The sequence below is a fragment of the Palaemon carinicauda genome, unplaced genomic scaffold (genome assembly GCF_036898095.1).
Source record: "Palaemon carinicauda isolate YSFRI2023 unplaced genomic scaffold, ASM3689809v2 scaffold183, whole genome shotgun sequence".
Lineage (NCBI taxonomy): Eukaryota > Metazoa > Arthropoda > Malacostraca > Decapoda > Palaemonidae > Palaemon > Palaemon carinicauda.
In genome coordinates this window covers 90,655-109,428 of record NW_027169403.1, presented here as the reverse complement: position 1 = coordinate 109,428, position 18,774 = coordinate 90,655, and the positions used below count along the sequence as shown (strand labels likewise).

Sequence of the window (18,774 nt, the reverse complement as noted above, 5' to 3'; positions counted from 1 at the left end):
GGTGGTGGCTGACCTCCGTCGAAATGTTGTACATTCACACGAGGCCTTTCGTACCCGTTTACTAGCGCGTGGTTTTCATTGCGTACATAGAATCTGTCACGTGAACACCGACTAAATTACGATAATTTTGACACTATAAGATATTGATTGATAACTGTGTTGATAAAATAAGTTATACAACTTCATTATACTCTATGCACCATGCCAAGAATATTCAAAATTATGAGAAACATCTGTTTTATTTAATGCCTCTCCAGTCATTTTCCATATCTTTTATTTATGTAAATTATTCCTATACATCTTGTTTGCTATGTCAAACATCTCCTCACACCCTTGAAAAAGTTCAATTACCCTCTAATACATGGTGTCAACAACAAACTAACTAATTTCTGTGACTATACTATGAGGAAAAGTCGGGGTTGTAGGCCACGAAACGAACGGGTACGATCAAGGTCGTCTCGGCCTAAAGGCTGTCTCGGCCTTGGTACGATACAGGCCCTCGTTCACACACAACATCATCCACCAGTTGGTTGGGACAGGTGGCTAACGGCCGTCAAACCAGGCGAGGTTTCTTGGAAAGAAAGCCGAGCCGACTCTGACGGCTGACGTTCGAGGGCCGCTGTCAGCCTAACGGGTCGTGTGAACAGTTGCATTTGAAAACACGTAAGAAAGCTAGACGCCGGTTAACCAACGGCCAGCCTGTCGGAAAGAAAACGGGTCGTGTAAATCAGCCTTTAGGCGGCCAAGCCGAATGTCATCAGTTATGCGTTGGCCGTTGTTTCGGATGAACGTAAATATACGCTCTGCCTCTTTTTCGTGTTACACTGTGCAATATCTTTGTTTTGCATCTTTTTTTTATTTATTTTGACAACATTTATACATGGGTCCAAAGAAAAGTAAGAGTGAAAGTGGTCAAGTAAAAAGAAAAACATTGCTAACAGCTTTTGAAATGAAAAAGGAAATAGTTTCCAAGCACGAAAAGAGTATGCGTGTTTCAGATCTTGCTCTCGAATACTCTACAGCTAAGTTGACGGTATTGACAATTCTAAAGAATAAAGGAATAATAAAGAAAGATATTGTTGCTAAAGGAGTGACTACTTTCACAAAGTAAAGGCCTCAAATACTTGAGGAAGTGGAGAAGTTTTATCTATTTTCACAAATGAGAAAAAGTTATGAGGTGATAGGATTAGCGAGGCATTTATTTGTGAACAGGTGCTAGAAATATATGCTCAGTGGGGGAAGTTCAAGCTTTTGTTAAAAAACACTCATTCTTATAGTGTTGTGACGGAGGTAGGAGGAAGGTTGTGACTCAAAGACAGGATGTAAGCAACTGAGTGGTTTATTAAAGAACACTCTCCTTTATATACAAAATCTCAAAGCAACAAGAATTTTCATGTTGAGAAGTCGACACTGTTACAGAGGAGAAAAGCAGACATGATTTTTCAGGTTCTTTTTAGTGCGAGGGGAGAGCGAAGACACAAGTACAAAATGAACTATGTACGATCGTGTGACACACGGTTGGTACATGGCTCCCCCTCTAAAAATGACATACTGAACATGTTAAATAGGTGCCCTGAAGCTGGAGAGGTAGTAGTAAAAACTGCGCTGATTAGCGGCAGTGAGTGGCTGTAGAAGTCGTTGGTTGGGGTGAAAGCAAGTGGTGGATGGGTGGCTTTGTTGCCGCTCCGGCTCGTCACGGGGTAGGCGAGTGTGTCCTACGGCATTCATAGGCGAGTGTGTCCTACGGCATTCATAGGCCTACGGTATTCATAGGCGTGTCCAACGGCATTCATAGGCCTACGGTATTCATAGGCGTGTCCTACGGCATTCATAGGCCTACGGCGTTCATAGGCGTGTATGTCCTACGGCATTCATAGGCGTGTGCGTCCTACGGCATTCACGTCAGCTTCGGTTGAAGTTGAATAGGTGTTCTCTTTGTCACGGGTGGAGGCATTGATGGAGGTTTTGAAGGTCATGAAGTGGCTGTCCATAAGGGTACGAACTAGGTTCACCTCACGTTTAGAGCCGTGTGCGGCAGGTTGCAGGCGAGTGATACTGGTCATTTTCCCGAGGGTGAGCGAAGCCCTTTGGTCCCCCAACGGTTGTTGAGAGAGCTGAAAAAGCTTTGCTATACGGACGGCTGGCGACGGCGAGTACTGCTGCAGAAGGTATGCGTTGACGGCGTCATAGTAACGGTGAGATGTGGGGGGGGGGAGGCGGGAGGAGCAAGTCACTCCGGGGTCACCAATGTGACGGAGGTAGGAGGAAGGTTGTGACTCAAAGACAGGATGCAAGCAACTGAGTGGTTTATTAAAGAACACTCTCCTTTATATACAAAATCTCAAAGCAACAAGAATTTTCATGTTGAGAAGTCGACACTGTTACAGAGGAGAAAAGCAGACATGATTTTTCAGGTTCTTTTTAGTGCGAGGGGAGAGCGAAGATACAAGCACAAAATGAACTATGTACAATCGTGTGACACACGGTTGGTACAGTGTAATAACCAATATGGCTGTAAACCTTTTCAATGATAATGTCTCATTACCATAAGATTCTGCAAAAAAGGTAACAGCAACAAACATTGGATCAGTTGTTAATTAAAGAAAAGCCAGCCTCAAAGCAACAGAAACGTGAAAAAATCCCGAACCTCGATTGCCCCAAAGTGACAGAAAAGGGAAAAAATCCCAAACCTTAGTTGCCCCAAATGGACAGATAAGGGAAAAAACCCCAAACCTTAGTTGCCCCAGTGACAGAAAAGGGAAAAAACACCAAACACGACTTTTATATGGAAGGTGAATCCCCCCCCCCTCGGTAATAACTCTTCCCTTCCTCCCCACACTGCCATCCACTTTCAGTGTCATATTGCAACCAGAAAGGTAAGTTTTCTCAGGTTAAAATGACTTTTAATATTTTAATTTTTATTGGCAGTTTTATGTGTTATTGTATTTACTGTTTGTGTAAAAACTATTTAACTGCATTACTTTTTTATGCTATGTCATACTAATAGTGAATCAACTAGGGCTTGGAATGCATTATCCACTTCTACATTATTTGTAATAGCAAATATTTTTTCGATATTCGAATGTTGGTATTCAACCATGTTTTTGGAACACACACACATATATATATATATATATATATATATATATATATATATATATATATATATATATATCATCATCATCATCATCATCATCATCAGCCGTTACTAGTCCACTGCAGAACAAAGGCCTCAGACATGTCCTTCCACTTGTATCTGTTTATGGTCTTTCTATGCCAGTCCACTCCCGTAAACTTTCTTAGTTCCTTAATCCATTGTTTTCTCTTCGTTCCCCTGCCTCTTTTGCAGTCTCTAGGGACCCCTTCTGTTATTCTTAATGTCCATTTATTATCTGTCCTTCTCATTATATGTCCTACCCATGTACATTTCTTTTTCTTACACGTTGTTAGAATTATCCTCTTCTTTAGTTTGTTCTCATATTCATGTTGTTCTTTTTCTGTCTTGTCGTGTTATTCCCATTATTACTCTCTCCATAGTTCTTTGAGATGTAAATAGCCTATGTTCTAAGGCTTTAGTAAGGATCAAAGCTTTTGATGCATACGTTAATACTTGTAGAACCATTGACTCTCATCATTATTCTTTCCATAATTCTTTGAGTTGTAAATAGCTTATGTTCTAAAGCTTTACTATGGATCAAAGTTTCTGATGCATAAGATAATACTGGTAGCACCATCTGATTAAATACTTTTCTTCTTAGAGAAAGTGGCATTTCACTTTTCATAATCTCATTTTGTTTATCAAAAGTTCTCCATCCCATGCTTTATCCATCTTTTAATTTTGATCTCGTTTCATGAGGAAACACCTACTGTCTGCCCTAAGAGATCCATCCATAAACCCATTTTTGTTGTCTCTGCATTTTCATTAAATATTATCTTAGTTTTACTTATATTCATTTTCAGTCCTTCATGTTTGCTCACTATTCAAATCTTCCATCATCTTTTGAAATGCTCCCATGATTTAGTAAACACAATTACTATATGGCATCTGCAAATCTTAAGCTGTTAAGGTATTCCCTATTATTATCAATTCCCACATTTCCCAGTGTAAATTTTTTAAAAACTACTACTAGGCATGCTGTGAATAATTTTGGAGATATGGTGTCTCTCAGTCTAACTCCTTTCTCAATCAGAATTTTATCACTATCCATGTGGTTTAAGGATTCTTGTACTTCCTGTATACAGTAGATACCTTCCTTTAAGTGTTCTGGCATAACTTTCATCTATTCCTTGACTTTGAAGGGTTTTCATTACTGCTTAAATTTTGTCAGAATCAAAAGCTTTCTCATAGTCTATAAATGCCATACATAGTGGTTTGTCATACTCGGTTGATTTTTCCACTAGCGGAATAATTATATGAATATGGTAAGTTGTTGAATACCAACTTCTAAAGCCTGCATGCTTTCTTGGTTGATTAAAGCATAACTGTCTTTATATTCAGCCTAATATTATTTTTGTATATGTTTTATATATTTCGGAGTAAACTTATTGGGCCGTAATTTTACCAGGTTTTGAGTGTCAACTTTTTTTGTGAATTTTGCTTTGCCTCTTTTCTTTCCTTTTTAATGCCTTCCTTAATTCTCCTACTGTTACAGTTGGTGCTGGCTCAGGTTTTCCATTATTTTTATTGGCAAAGTTTTCTTATGTCACTATTGTATAGCAATCCTCTGCAATTTTTATCACTTCATCTCTATTGTTGATAATATTTGAATTTTCATCATTTAAAGTCCCCTTTCCATCAATTTGATGCTTCCTTTCTTTAGTGTTTCCTCAAATTTTGTCTGATTGTATTTACGAATATCTTTGGTTTTTAGTTTTATTGTTTTGAATAGTTCTGCCAATTCTATTTCATCTCCTGGGTTTTACCCTAATTTCCAACCTTTTCTTTATTAGTTTTTTTGGGCTTTTCTGATAGTTTTCCTTGATCTTGTTTCAGAACTTTTCCACCTATACCTTGTGCTGATTTCAATACAAGTTTTTGCTAAATTTGAGTCCATTTCTTCTTTACTTACTTCCATTTCATCATGTAGCTCGGAGTGTCTATTTTGTATTGCTAAACTTAACTCCCCAGATTTTTCTCTTATCTTAAAATTAGTTTTTCTCTTTATTTCCTTAGATCTAATCAAATTTTGCTTCTCACCATTTTATGGTTGCTTGACACCAATTTGTTTAACACTGTTAAATCTTTAAGGGGGCCGGCCAGCTAATGCTGTTTTTTTTAAAGGACAGGACTTTGACATTCATACCACTTCATAAGGTGACTTAGGACATTTCCAAACTGCATGGGATTTTTGCCTCTGACCTTCGATTTTGCGATGCCAGGGCGATTTATCCTGAAAATGCGTATTTCTCTAATTCTATCTCCTCCCTTGATACTTAATATTAAGACCTAGGATTACTGTACTACCCTATATAGACCTGGTGTAGACCTTCAATAAGTTTTTTTTCTTAAAATAATTTTTTTTTTTTTACAGGTATGATTTTTTTTCATTATGGTAAAAAAGGGAACCCTATAAATTAGGGGAAAAAAAACTTGGAAAAAATATGAAAAAAAATGGAAAAAGGGCTCTATTTTATTGTTTTATAATGTCTCTCTAAGTTATATACCGAATTTCAATGTTATATCTTTAAAACTAAGGGAGCAGATAGAATTTGGTCAAAAAGTATAGTTTTGAGATACGGGCATTCTAAGTTTTCTTTTTTTGTATTTTTACAAAGATATTATTAATCATGATTACTATGAATTTTGTGTTCCTTTTTGGATATTAAAAAACAAAACAAAATGTTATTTATCATAATCACAAATTAAGATCTTTCTGCTCAATATCTTGCTCCTTTAGGCAAGACGGTTGCCCCTTCACTAACTTTGCTAATATTGCCGATATTACCCACTTCTGAAGTCTTATGAGAGCGAATTTTCTTCTTCCTTATGTTAGCGAGATGTTGAAATTGTCTTTTCCTCTTTGGCATATCTTTAAAACTAAGGGAGAAGGTAGAATTTGAAGGTCAATTAGTAAAGTTTTGAGATATGGGAATTTTGAGTTTTTCTTTGTATTTTTACAAAGACAATATTGATAAATCATGATTATTATGAACTTCATGTTTGTTTTTGGATATTAATAAACCAAAAACAATGTTATTTTTCATAATTTAATAATAAATGAAAATCCCCTTGCTCAATATCTTGCTTCTTAGGGGAGACGGTCGCTCTTTCATCATCTCTCTCCTTCACTAACTCCACGAATATTGCCGATATTACCCACTTCTGAACTCTTATTAGAGCGAATTTTCTTCTTCCTTATGTTAGCGAGATGTTGAAATTGTCTTTTCCTCTTTAGCATGATAAAATTCTTGCCGAAACCAAGAAAAAGAGACTTAAAAGCGAGTGAATGTCAAACTCGAATATGTACTCTCTCTGAAGTTTGTGCTAGCACTGAAGGGTATAATTATAAAATTTCCTGTCTTGTGACTCATGGAATCTATACAGATGCCATTGCTCACATTTTTTTTTATATTAAAATGTAATAATCATCAAAATTTACGATAACAGAAGAAATACTGTGTATTCTTGTAGGGATCAATGTTTTTGGTTTATGGAGTTACTTTTACTAATTACCTTGTAACTATGAAAGTAAGAGGAATTTTGACAAAATATTTCGTATACGCATTCTACATTGCCATACGAAGCTCAGTGAATTTTTTCAGGATTTTGTGTTTTTTGTCCTATGCCCCCATATATTGGCATACCAGCCGGGCCCCTAAACTAATTATCTTTTACACTGAGATTAAATTCTACTTCATTTTTCATTTCTCCATTTGGGATTCTCATGTCCATTTTCTATGTTCCTTATTTTAAAAAAAAGATGTTCTTGATTTTAGAATGGTTTCTTTTAACTATTTCTACAAGCATGTCTCCTCTGTCATTCCTTGTGCCTACTCTAAATTTACTTACATTTGAGTCTCCTCTCATCTTTTGACCCACTTTAGCATTTAAATCATTCAAAACTTACGTAAATTGAGTCTGTTTTATTCTCTCTCTCTCTCTCTCTCTCTCTCTCTCTCTCTCTCTCTCTCTCTCTCTCTCTCTCTCTCTCTCTCTCTCTCTCTCTCATATAGATAAGGAAATAGATCAAGTAAAGAATAAACATGTATAAAAAGCTATAGTAGCTGTTTTGAATCTGCTACTGTTTATCTCATGTAAAAATAAAACTACGTTCGGTGACTAAATGAATAAAGCAAGGACTTTACAGTATTAGTAAAAATGGGAACATCGTATCCATACACATCTATGCACAGATGTACTCTGGTACTCCCTTTGTTGCTTCTCTTTTTTTTTTTTGAGGGGGGGGGGGGATTAATGCTGTGGGGGGTCCCAGTGTGGTAGTATTAGTAAAAATGGGAACATTGTATCCACACACATCTATGCACAGACGTACTCTGGTACTCCCTTTGTTGCTTCTCTTTTTCTTTTAGGGGGGGGGGGTTAATGCTGTGGGTGGTCCCAGTGTGGTAGTTTAGTATTTTTTGGTTGGAGGGGAAACATAGTGTTTCTATTTTACAAACGGATGAATGCTCTTGGAAATCCCCCGAAAAATATGGCATGAAACATGTTTGATGTGAGCTTTTCAACATGCTTCGCCTTTACTTTCCTTTTTGTCATTTTATCAAATTATTATTGTGCAATGGCTTCTGGCGAGTAGGGGCCAAAATTTACACATGCAGAAAAAAAATATTCTGCAACTTTGTATGTCCAAACTAAACTTTTTCGTGATGTTAGAAATATATCTTTTCAGTGCTTAAAAGTATAAAATAAGTTTTGAGTGGTTGATCCTGTTGGTACTAAAGCCAAGTGTAAAAGAGAATTGAATCCTTCAGAATAAATATAAATTCCTTCAGTTACTCTTCCTTTCATTCAAAACAAATATGTGGATCAAGTGGTGCAAACTTTACTTGAGTGCAATGAGCTATTTGGACTCTCTGATTAATTTCAATCAATCGAGAATCCTTTAGTAGAAGTACAGGTCAGGTTTGCTGATGCATTTCCCAGTTTCTTGACTTAGGATTCAGAAACAAGCATTCAGGATCAACCTTCATGTTCCACATTGAATACATGGAAGTCATTGCTACCTATTTAATAAGTTTCCTTGTTTAGCTAAATTTTCGGGGACAGAAACTATTCCATGCTCATCATGATTCATTGTTGTGGATAAATATTCCACTGACATGTAATGTTTCAGCATTGATCAGTCAAGAAATTCTAAGGATTTACTTACACTTTCAGATTGAATAAGCATTCTTTTAGGTAATGAACAACTATATAACCAAATCCTATCCATCTGACAGAAGCAATAAGGCTAGAGAGTCTTCCACCAATGTTCCTTTTCCCAATACCTGGCATCTTAAAACTACTAGGCACCAAATATTCTTATGTTTAACAAACATTTAAAAGGATCCCAGGTAACATTAACCATGGGAGTGGATGAATGGTACTTTTGCCTGAACTAGGCATGGTATTTTTTTCCAAACAGTTTTTTTCAGAGGAGCAGAAATACAGTACAGTACTGTAGTTTTCCATAACTGAATAAATATTATTCAATTCATACCATCTTTAGTTCATCTCAACTAGTAATTGAAAGGTTATTTTGATTTGAGAATGGAGATTAAGGTCAGGTGCTAAAATTAGGTATCACATTTTTACCCTCATGGAAAGACTACAGTAGATATCTTTCTTCGTGAAACTTGACTATTCTTTAATTACCAAAGCATAGTATTAGGCTCTATTAAGACTGTGGTTTATGTCTAGGAAACGAAATTTATCTGAAAACATTTGAATCTATGACTGATATTCTGAAGGTTTAAAAAGCCACTTAAAAAGGAAATTATTTAATTTACCCTAAGCTTACCATTTAAGAATGTTGTGTTATGGTATTTTTAAAATAAATACTTGCCAAATAGATAAGTTTACTCAAATAAGGTAACGAAATAAGAACTATTTGAAAAACTTAACAGTTCAGTAAAGAACACCTGAAGGTTATTGGTTAGTAATAGTTTGTGAGTGTCTGAATTAATGTACTGTATTCTAAGAGAATACAATTTTTCAGGAAACATTCTTCACTCATCAGAGCACTGGTATATTTCAAAGTATACTGCACCTAAAATGAGTATTCTATGTAGAGAGCTTAAACTTCTATTTCCTTGTGTGCTTTAATTTTAACACGTATGTTGGAAAATTTTGATTTTACCCCTCTTGATATGCACTGTAAAGCTGATTTCATGATTTTATTTCAGAATACTAAATATAATACGGCAGTCAAACTTACAGTAGTTCCTTGTCCACCTGTTGTTGAAGTGAAGATAAGAAGACCAGATACAAAATACCAACTAGGTTTCTCTGTACAAAATGGCGTTGTAAGTAACTTCATCTAGTAGATAATTTTCAATTTTGATATAGTCAAAATTGTGAAAGACCTATCCCATTGCATTGTATATAATATAGTTAAGCAAAAACATTCAGATTCAACAGCTTTAATTTTTAATTCCCTTCAAGAATTCAAGTGTGTTAAATAAAAGTCCATGGTGTTAATAGAGAATTTATTTGATGAATAAAAATTGATACAAAGAAAATTATTTTGCCTTGGAGTATTTTGATTTATTTTTAAAATCTTGTTTACTTCTGTGATATTAACTTGTTTATTAAGGGAAGAACTAAAAATGCTGTTAGCATAGTGTTATTAGTGTATTTTCCTCGAGCAGTATTGTTTAGTTCAGTATATTAGCATCTTTTATCATTTTGTTTTTAAAAGTTTTTTTATTAACAGGAGGAATTGCCATTACTCTGTATAATTGTAACACTTGTTCATTTTCAGATATGTAGTTTATTAAGAGGAGGAATTGCTGAACGTGGAGGTGTTAGAGTTGGTCACCGAATCATTGATATAAATAGTCAGTCTGTCGTTGCAGTTCCTCATGAAAAAATTGTAAACCTTTTAGCAACTTCTGTTGGTGAGGTAAGATTACCTTTTTATTAATGTATACTGTATGTAATGTATAACATATCATCATCTCCTCCTACACCTACTGATGCAAAGGGATTCGCCTCCCTTAGATTTCGCCAATTATTTCTATCTTGAGCTTTTAATTCAATACTTCTCCATTCATCATCTCCTACTTCACACTTAATAGTCCTCAGCCATGTAGGCCTGGGTCTTCCAATACTTCTAGTGCCTTGTGGAGTCCAGCTAAACATTTGGTGAACTAATCTCTCTTGGAAAGTGTGAAGAGCATTCCTAAACCATCTCCATCTACCCCTCATCATGATCTCATCCACATATAGCACTCGAGTAATCTCTCTTATAGTTTCATTTCTAATCCTGTCCTGCAATATAACTACTAATATCCTTCTGAGGGCTTTGTTCTCAAATGTACTAAATCTAACGGAGATTGTTTCATTGTCATATCATGACTCATGTCCATATAGTAACACCGATCTCGCTAAACTGATAGTCTGAATTTTATGTGTAATTTCAGGCGATTTCATTCCGAAATTTTACTTGACTTACCCTTATCTGATTTTCTTTTCTCAATCTTTCACTAAACTCTAATTTTCAAGACCCTGTATTGGAGATCATAGTTCTTAGACACTTAAATGATTCTATTTCGTTAACCCTCTCTCCTTCCAATGATATTTCATCTTCCATTGCATACTCCGTTCTCACTTCTCTGTCGTGCTTCTATTTATCTTGAGCCCAACCTTATGAGATATTTCATGCCTTTTAGTAAGCAAGCATTGCAATCCTGTGGTGTTCTGCTAATAAGGACATCATCATCAGTATACTCTAGGTCTGCTAATTACCTATTACCAATCCAGTCCAATCCTTTTCCACCATCTCGGACTGTTCTATGCATTATAATATCCATGAGGATAAACAACATAGGTGACATCATATTCCCTTGGAGTACTGTGCTGTTCACTGGAAATTCATTTGATAGGACTCTATTAACATCAACTTTGCACTTTCTATGCTCATGAACAGACTTGATCAAATTAACATATTTAAGAAGAATTCCATAATAAAGACAGACTCTCCACAAAATTGGCCGGTGCACACTATCAAAGGCTTTTTCATAGTCCACAGATGCCATCAAAAGTTGATTTTTATATTCTACTCGTTGCTGTACATGTCTCAAAATGAAAATTTGGTCCATACAACTTCTACCTTTTTGAAATCCTACATGTTCATCTCTCAGCTTTTCATCAATTTTTCTCTCCAGTCTCTTTAGAATAAACATGCCATATATTTTCTTCTTTGCCCCAGTAGAGATTTCACTAATAATTCTATGAGCAGTTCTTACACCATAACATTAAATGCCGTTATTCTTTGAAATTGAAGATTTTTTTCTGCAGGAATAAATTTGTGTAAATACTTTGAGAGTAAGAGGTTTCAAAAGAATAGAAATGCAGTGAGCCTTATTGGTTAATTCTATATGAATTGTTGCTTATTTTAGTTAATGAAAACTTCAGTCACATCTTGCACTTTTCCATAATGACAAATATGTTAATTACGTTCTACCTTGCCATCGCTTCATCCCACGAGATCCCACCAAATGAACTATGCATATTTTTTTATCTCATGTTATGTAATTAAAATAAGAAACATTTTTAGCAAAGCATACTTTCAATAACAAATTGAAGTCTTCATCTTCATCATAAACATTGTTTCTCAGCCCTTTACATTTCAGTAATAGACTCGAGTTGATTTCATAAACTCTCTTTAATCATGTTTTTTATGACTTACTAATCTAACGTCAGTTCTTTGTATTCATCTATCCCCTTTACTACAACTTTCTGAGCTTGTCTGCTCCCACCTCTTTCATATTTACTGTTTCTCTGACCAAATGTCCTTCATCTGTTGTAACCACATGTCCAAAACATCTCAATCTTCTGAAAACTACATCTCGCGATCAATCAACCTCTTTTCCAGCTTATGGACATCACATCTCTCCATCAATTCCTTGTTCATAATACGAATCTTCGATCACACTCCAGCTATGAATCTTAAGGTTATGCTCTCACATGCTCATAATATTTTCTTTTCTTTGTTAGTAACTGATAGTTTGTGCTGCAGAGTAGTACAGGTTTAATGTACTCCTAAGTCTATACTCTTTCGACTAATGGGACATCTGTATTTATCAGTAGTTTTGCCAACACTCTTCATGTCCTTCATGCTGCTGCCATGCTTTCTTTTAATTCTTATTTAATTCAGTGTCTCCAAAGGGATACAATTGTTCTCCCTCTTCTGTGACCTCCCATTCTTAACAATTTCATATTATATTTCATCTAGCATTTAGAATCCTTGTAGATGTTATGATAAAGAGCACCTCTGTTCACCAATCTGTTTGATGCATTGCATAGTACAGAGTTCACTGCTTTACCTTTTTAACAAGCCACTTGGCCACTTTAATAATTGTGTTTCTTCTTTTGCTTTGTTTTGCCTATTGATTGCAGTCCTCTCCTTTCTATTCCACAAATTTTAAACATTTTCACAACTGAGTCTTTGGATTCTGATGTTAAAGTTAGGTTATCTGTGTATGGCAAGTGTATGGCAGCCACCAGGGACTCCCTTTCAGGACTCCTTTGTAGCTTCCTCCATAACTATGATGAACAGCTAAAGCTTTGACATTGTTCCTTAGTGGACTCTAAAATCTATCTCAAATGGCACCCTCTTAATAATGCTCTATGCTTTTAGGCAACTTGTCACCACCATCACACATTTCCAGTAGATCAGCCATGACACCTCAATTTCGCCACCCTATAAAAAGTTGGAAATCAAGTTGTACTTGGGAGCTGAGGTATTACCATTCGGCACAATTATAATTGTATGAAGATCTTGGCATAACTACTCTTATCAGGCATTAGTCTTCCTTCCAATAGATGGTGTTACTGGACGAGTAGCCACTGGGAAAGTGAGGGGATGTAGGGAAGGGAGAGATCTTTTTAAATTTTTTTTTCTTGAGGTCAGGAAGCAGTAGCTTTGATGATAGCACAATGGCTACCAGATAAATATTGAGATACTACAATAAATCTGTTGGTAAAATTGGTTTGATGTTAAGATTATCATCATCATTATTATCATTACTACTAGCCAAGCTAATAACCCTAGCTAGAAAAGCAGAATTTTTCAAGCCCAAGGGCCCACACAGAGAAAGCAGCCCAGTATTTAAAAGGAAATAGAGAAGTAACAAATACTTTAAAATAGCAATAATAAAAAAGATTTTGACAAAAGAAAAACCTATTTTTGGGGAGTTGCTCTATGGGCCCCAAGGACTTTACGTGCAGGGTAGAACAGTTCGGACTATTTCCAGATGATTCATAATTTAACTTCTCCAGAAATGATATAGCGACACTACTGAAACTCTAAACCGAATTCTTGCCAATGTTAGGGAATGGATGACAATCAAACAACTAAAATTGAATGAAAATAAAACGAGTTTATGGTGGTTGCAAAGAAAAAGGTTAAGAAACTTGGGCGATATTCAAATAACAACTCTGTCTCGATATCTAGTACAGTTCGTGATCTAGGCATATCTCTTGACTGTAACTTGTCTTTCAATGCCCAAATAAGGGATTTTGACAAAGGAAAAATCTATTTCTGGGCTCAACCTGTGTCGCTCCGTGAAATGCTCCTTATAGCACCATTTCTAAGGTATAAATACTGCTAAATATACCAGAGAAAAAGTTGCATGGAATGCCAGGAATATACCCAGCTCGCTCACCCTTATAGGGTGTCGGTATAGTAACTGGGGCGTGTTAAAACCACTACCAGAGGTCCCTTACCAATTAGTCTTCTCCTTCCTCAATATCCCCCGTTACTACGAGGTGCCGTTCTACATCCGACTACTGGCCGCTATTACCAATACCACCCACGCGCCTCCCATCATTCCTTTATTAGCACCGTGATATCCACACGCGTTCTGTGTTCATAGCTTCTTTTTTACTGTGTTGTGAAGATGTCTGACCTTTTGGAGACCCCTACTCCCAAGTTAAGTATTGCAATTATCTTTTTTGATAATTCGAGGTAGCGACACACGTGAAATTAATAATATTGTTAATTTTAGTCTCGGCAGTATTGTGTGATGCCTTACCCTCGGCAGCCATTTTGGTGTCGCTACCTCCGAGAGCTTCATGATTATTTACGACTTTCAATTAGTTCCTCATACTAATTGTATTCTTGTTTATTTAGCTCTAGACATCTTATACAGTGATTAAGTATGGTTACAGTGAACCCTCGCTACTTCGCGGTTCGACAATCGCGGATTCACCACTTCGCGGGGTTTTTCCATAACCCATATATATATACATATCGCGGATTTTCCGGAAAATTCGAAAATACCGCGAAATCTGAAGACAACCAAATACGATATTTTGTTACCTGTAATTCCATTAATACTGTAATTAGTAATATCTGCTCTTACTGATTGTTCATTGCATTACATATGATATATAATTCAGCACAGAAAGAAATAAAACACGAAAAGAGAATGTGATCATACGATAATGTACTGTATACAGTACGTAGTAAAATTAAATCGAACATGAAACGCAAATCAGATGCAGTCATACAATACGTATTAGAATGGTGTACAGTAAGGCTGCTGTTGACTAACAGTACTACAAATGTAATGGATGTGCTTCTTTTCCATGAATCTTTTGTATGTATACGTACGTAGTACTGCATCCAATAATATTCTTTGTTGCAAAAATCACATTTCGAATAAGCGTACGAGAGAGAGAGATAGAGAGAGAGAGAGAGACACACATCCTACAACAAAAGCGTAAAATAGCATACGTAAAGCTGTATTATTATTATTGTTATTATTATTATTATTGTTGTTGTTGTTAATAAAATTATTATTGTTATTATTATCATTATTATTATTATTACAGTACTGTACTGTATTATTATCATTATTATTATTACGGTATTTACTTAATCTACGTACGTTCGGTATGCGCGGGGCATCTTCTATGAGTTGGTAACCTACGCATCATAGTACTGTAAGACGGGTTGTGATTGGTTCAAGCGCTGATAGATGACGAATCAGAACTCAAGTTTTGTTATCTAGCCTGTGATTGGTGTTTTGCCATCATCTCCTACCCGCAGCATCTAGGTTCTCGCGGGGCTGGATCGTCCACTCTCTGTTACCACGTATCGCTGAGTAGACGTTCTTAAGTTTGTGAATCTGTGCTGTGTGCGACTTTTTTAAGTTGAACTTTTTGTTACTGTAAATCCTACTGTAATGGCTCCCAAGCGTTCTGCTTCCCTTAAGGCTGGTAGTGAGCCTAAACGCCACCGAAGGATGATGACGATAGCTGAGAAGGTTACGCTTCTCGACATGTTAAAAGATGGTAGAAGTTACGCGGCCGCTGGCCGCCATTTTGGCATCAACGAATCTACTGTTCGCTATATCAAGAAGGACGAGGCGAACATTAGAAAGATGGCTGCAATCACCTTTAGCAGATCAGCGAAGCGAGTCGTTACAACGCGTAATAAAACGATCGTACGCATGGAAGGTGCTTTAGCTGTGTGGATTGCCGACTGCCGGAAGAAGAACATAGCGTTGGATACGAACACCATCCAAACAAAGGCTTTGAGCTTATATGAGAATTTTGCTGCAAAGGAACCTAAAGACGACGACGGCAACCATGCTGAAGATGATGATGATGCAGATGATCCTCAACCAGGGACATCCACTGATTCCCAGCCTCAGAAACATTTTTCCGCCAGCAAAGGATGGTTCGCGAAGTTTCAGAAACGCTTCGCCCTGAAAAGCGTTTCCCTGCATGGGGAGTCTGCTTCCGCTGACACTGCCGCTGCTGAAACTTACGTGAACCAGACGTTCAAGAATATTATCGCCGAAGGTGGATACAAGCCGGAACAAGTCTTTAATATGGATGAGACCGGCTTGTTTTGGAAGAGAATGCCGTCGCGAACTTTCCTGTTCAAAGAGGAAGCCAAAGCCTCTGGCTTTAAAGCATTCAAGGATCGCGTTACCCTCGTGATGTGTGGCAATGCTGCTGGATTTTTGCTAAAGCCGGGGCTTATTTATAAGTCGAAAAATCCTCGCGCTTTGAAAAATAAAAATAAGAATCTCCTTCCCGTGTACTGGATGCATAATCAAAAAGCATGGATTATGAAGATGCTGACCTCCAACTGGTTCCATCAGTGTTTGATCCCGCAAGTCAGCAAATATCTCTTAGAGAAGGGCTTGCCATTCAAGATCCTTCTCCTTATGGATAACGCTGGTGGACACGCAACTGACCTGTCGCATGAGGGCATTCAGGTTGAGTTCCTGCCACCCAACACCACGTCATTAATTCAACCGATGGACCAGGGGGTTATCAGGCCGTTCAAGGCCCTCTACACGAAGAACACCTTGGCGGACCTCGTTGCGTGTGTGGATGCTGCCCAAGATGATGAGGATGAAGATTTTAACTTGAAGGCGTACTGGCGGCAGTACACCATAGCCACGTGCCTGCAGAATATTCAGAAGGCACTTCAAGAGATGAAACCTGCAACCGTGAATGCGAGCTGGAAGAAGTTGTGGCCCGATATTGTTTACGACGACAAGGGATTTACTCCGTCGGAAATCCAACACTCTGCAATACGCAAATCTGTGCAGTTGGCTGCCATAATTGGAGGTGACGGGTTTGGCGACATGACGACTGAAGACGTCGACGAGTTGTTGGACTGCCATTCCCAGCCCCTAACTGACGCAGACCTCGAAGACCTGACGAAATCGGCAAGCGAAGAAGAGAGTGAAACCCAGGAAGAGACCCAAGAAAATGTCGAAGAAACGGGCTTAACATTAGAACGGCTTGCCAAGGCCTGCAACCATGCGAAGGAGTTGAAAGAAATGTTGCAAGAGTGGGACGAGGATATGGTTCGCTCGATGTAATTCTGCAACAAGATCGATGAAGACATGACTCCCTACAAAATGCTCTTGGATCGAAAAAAGAAGCAGCGGCAACAACTTCCGATCACAATGTTCTTCCAGCCTCGCAAAAAAGAGCCAGTTCCTCCTGCTAGTACGCCTTCGGAAGAAATTGAAGAAGTTTCCCAGGAAGAAGTTGAAGAGGTGTCCCAGGAAAAGACACCTCCGTCTGAAGAGACGTAAAATACTACCTGGCTGCACAGTAGAACACATCATCAGCTTCATCATCATCATTTCTACTGTGCAGCAAATTCATCACCATCATCATTCAAGTTTTTCTTCAACTTCTTTCGTGGTGAGTACAGTAACAATCTTTATTTTTTACTTTAATATTCTTACTGTACATTCTAAAACTGTATTTGTGCCTGTTTTATAGTTTAGTACTGTACGTACTGTATGCATTAAGTTAAAGGGAAGGTTTTAAAATCGCCTTTAATATTTGTGCCTGTTTTAGTTTAGGGTGCTGTAGTACATGCATTAAGTGTTCTGTACATTAAAGGGTGGTTTGTTAACAGTACTACGTACAAGGGAAGGTTTTAAAAGTCCGAATATACATGTTAAATAAATAGGTAAATATGATGTCACTACTTCGCGGATTTTCACCTATCGCGCCCGCGTCTGGAACCTATCTACCGCGATAAACGAGGGTTCACTGTATTGAAGTTTATTAATATTTGAGTATTAGTTAAGCTATTTTGGCGTTCATTTGGTTAGCCTACCCGACCGGCCCGTATGTGGCTTCGGAAGGTAGCCTACGCCAGTGAGTTTCCCCTTTGATATACTGTACGTATATATCTAGGTTAAGATGTTCCTATTGAATATTATGCAGGGAGTTGGGACACATTTAAACTTTATAGGATGATATCCTTAAGTCATTGTACTACCTGACCAGGTCGGCATTATACCCGATTTTGGAGGGCTAGTTATTGTTTAGAGCAGTTTAGTCTTCCTGACCAGGTCGGCATTATACCCGATTTTGGAGGGCTAGTTATTGTTTAGAGCAGTTTAGTCTTCCTGACCAGGTCGGCATTATACCCGATTTTGGAGGGTTAGGCTATACGCTCGTATCACACCATGTTCCTCTCCCTATCTCCTTATCCCCTTTTTACTCGCATTATGTCGTTTTAGCCTACTTTACTTTAGAACACATATTTTAAGTAAATTATTATTATTATTTTTATTTAATCTGCATGCATTAGACAGAAAGCCATAGGGCCTACTGCCTCAATCGGGTGGTTCCACTGTGTCTCGGAGGGTTGTCCCACCCGACCGGCCACAGTGATCACCTGATCTCGAGCGAGCCACTCTTCTTGGTTGTCTCCCTCCCCCTGTACCCACCTTGGTGGACTATTCGCCACACCCTAACCTCAGAAAGTAGGCTTGAGTCACATTCTATAAGGAGAGAGGGAAGACAGCTGAGAGAGAGACATGACTCACACGCTCCGTGAGTCGATGCGGGTAGCGCTTTCTCCTCAGCTCGTCATGGTTGGCCACCAGACGCGTGGGACTGGGTATGCACCTCGCTACGTACCTTGTATTCTCCTATCCCCGGAATTCCATCTTCGCTATCCTTCCGCCCCGGGAGGACCGGGATAAACTTGAGAATCGTATCTATGTTAGTAGCTATGATTCTTTGATCGGATTCAGGTGATCTACCCTGTTCTGATCCCATATGTTTATCCCTTATATAAAAGGATATTAACGGAATGGTTGACCCGGGAAGAA

At 37.7% G+C, this 18,774-nt stretch overlaps 1 protein-coding gene across 5 annotated transcripts in view; it reads left to right on the top strand.

Moving 5' to 3' along the window:
* The window catches only part of LOC137635838 (protein lin-10-like), a 153,451-nt gene that overhangs the window by 115,957 nt on the left and 18,720 nt on the right, over nt 1-18,774 (top strand). For all 5 annotated transcript variants that reach the window (XM_068368282.1, XM_068368281.1, XM_068368280.1 and 2 more), the window contains 2 exons: nt 9,346-9,465; nt 9,924-10,064. In XM_068368282.1, coding sequence (XP_068224383.1) covers nt 9,346-9,465; nt 9,924-10,064 — 261 coding nt within the window. The remainder of the gene's footprint in view (nt 1-9,345; nt 9,466-9,923; nt 10,065-18,774) is intronic.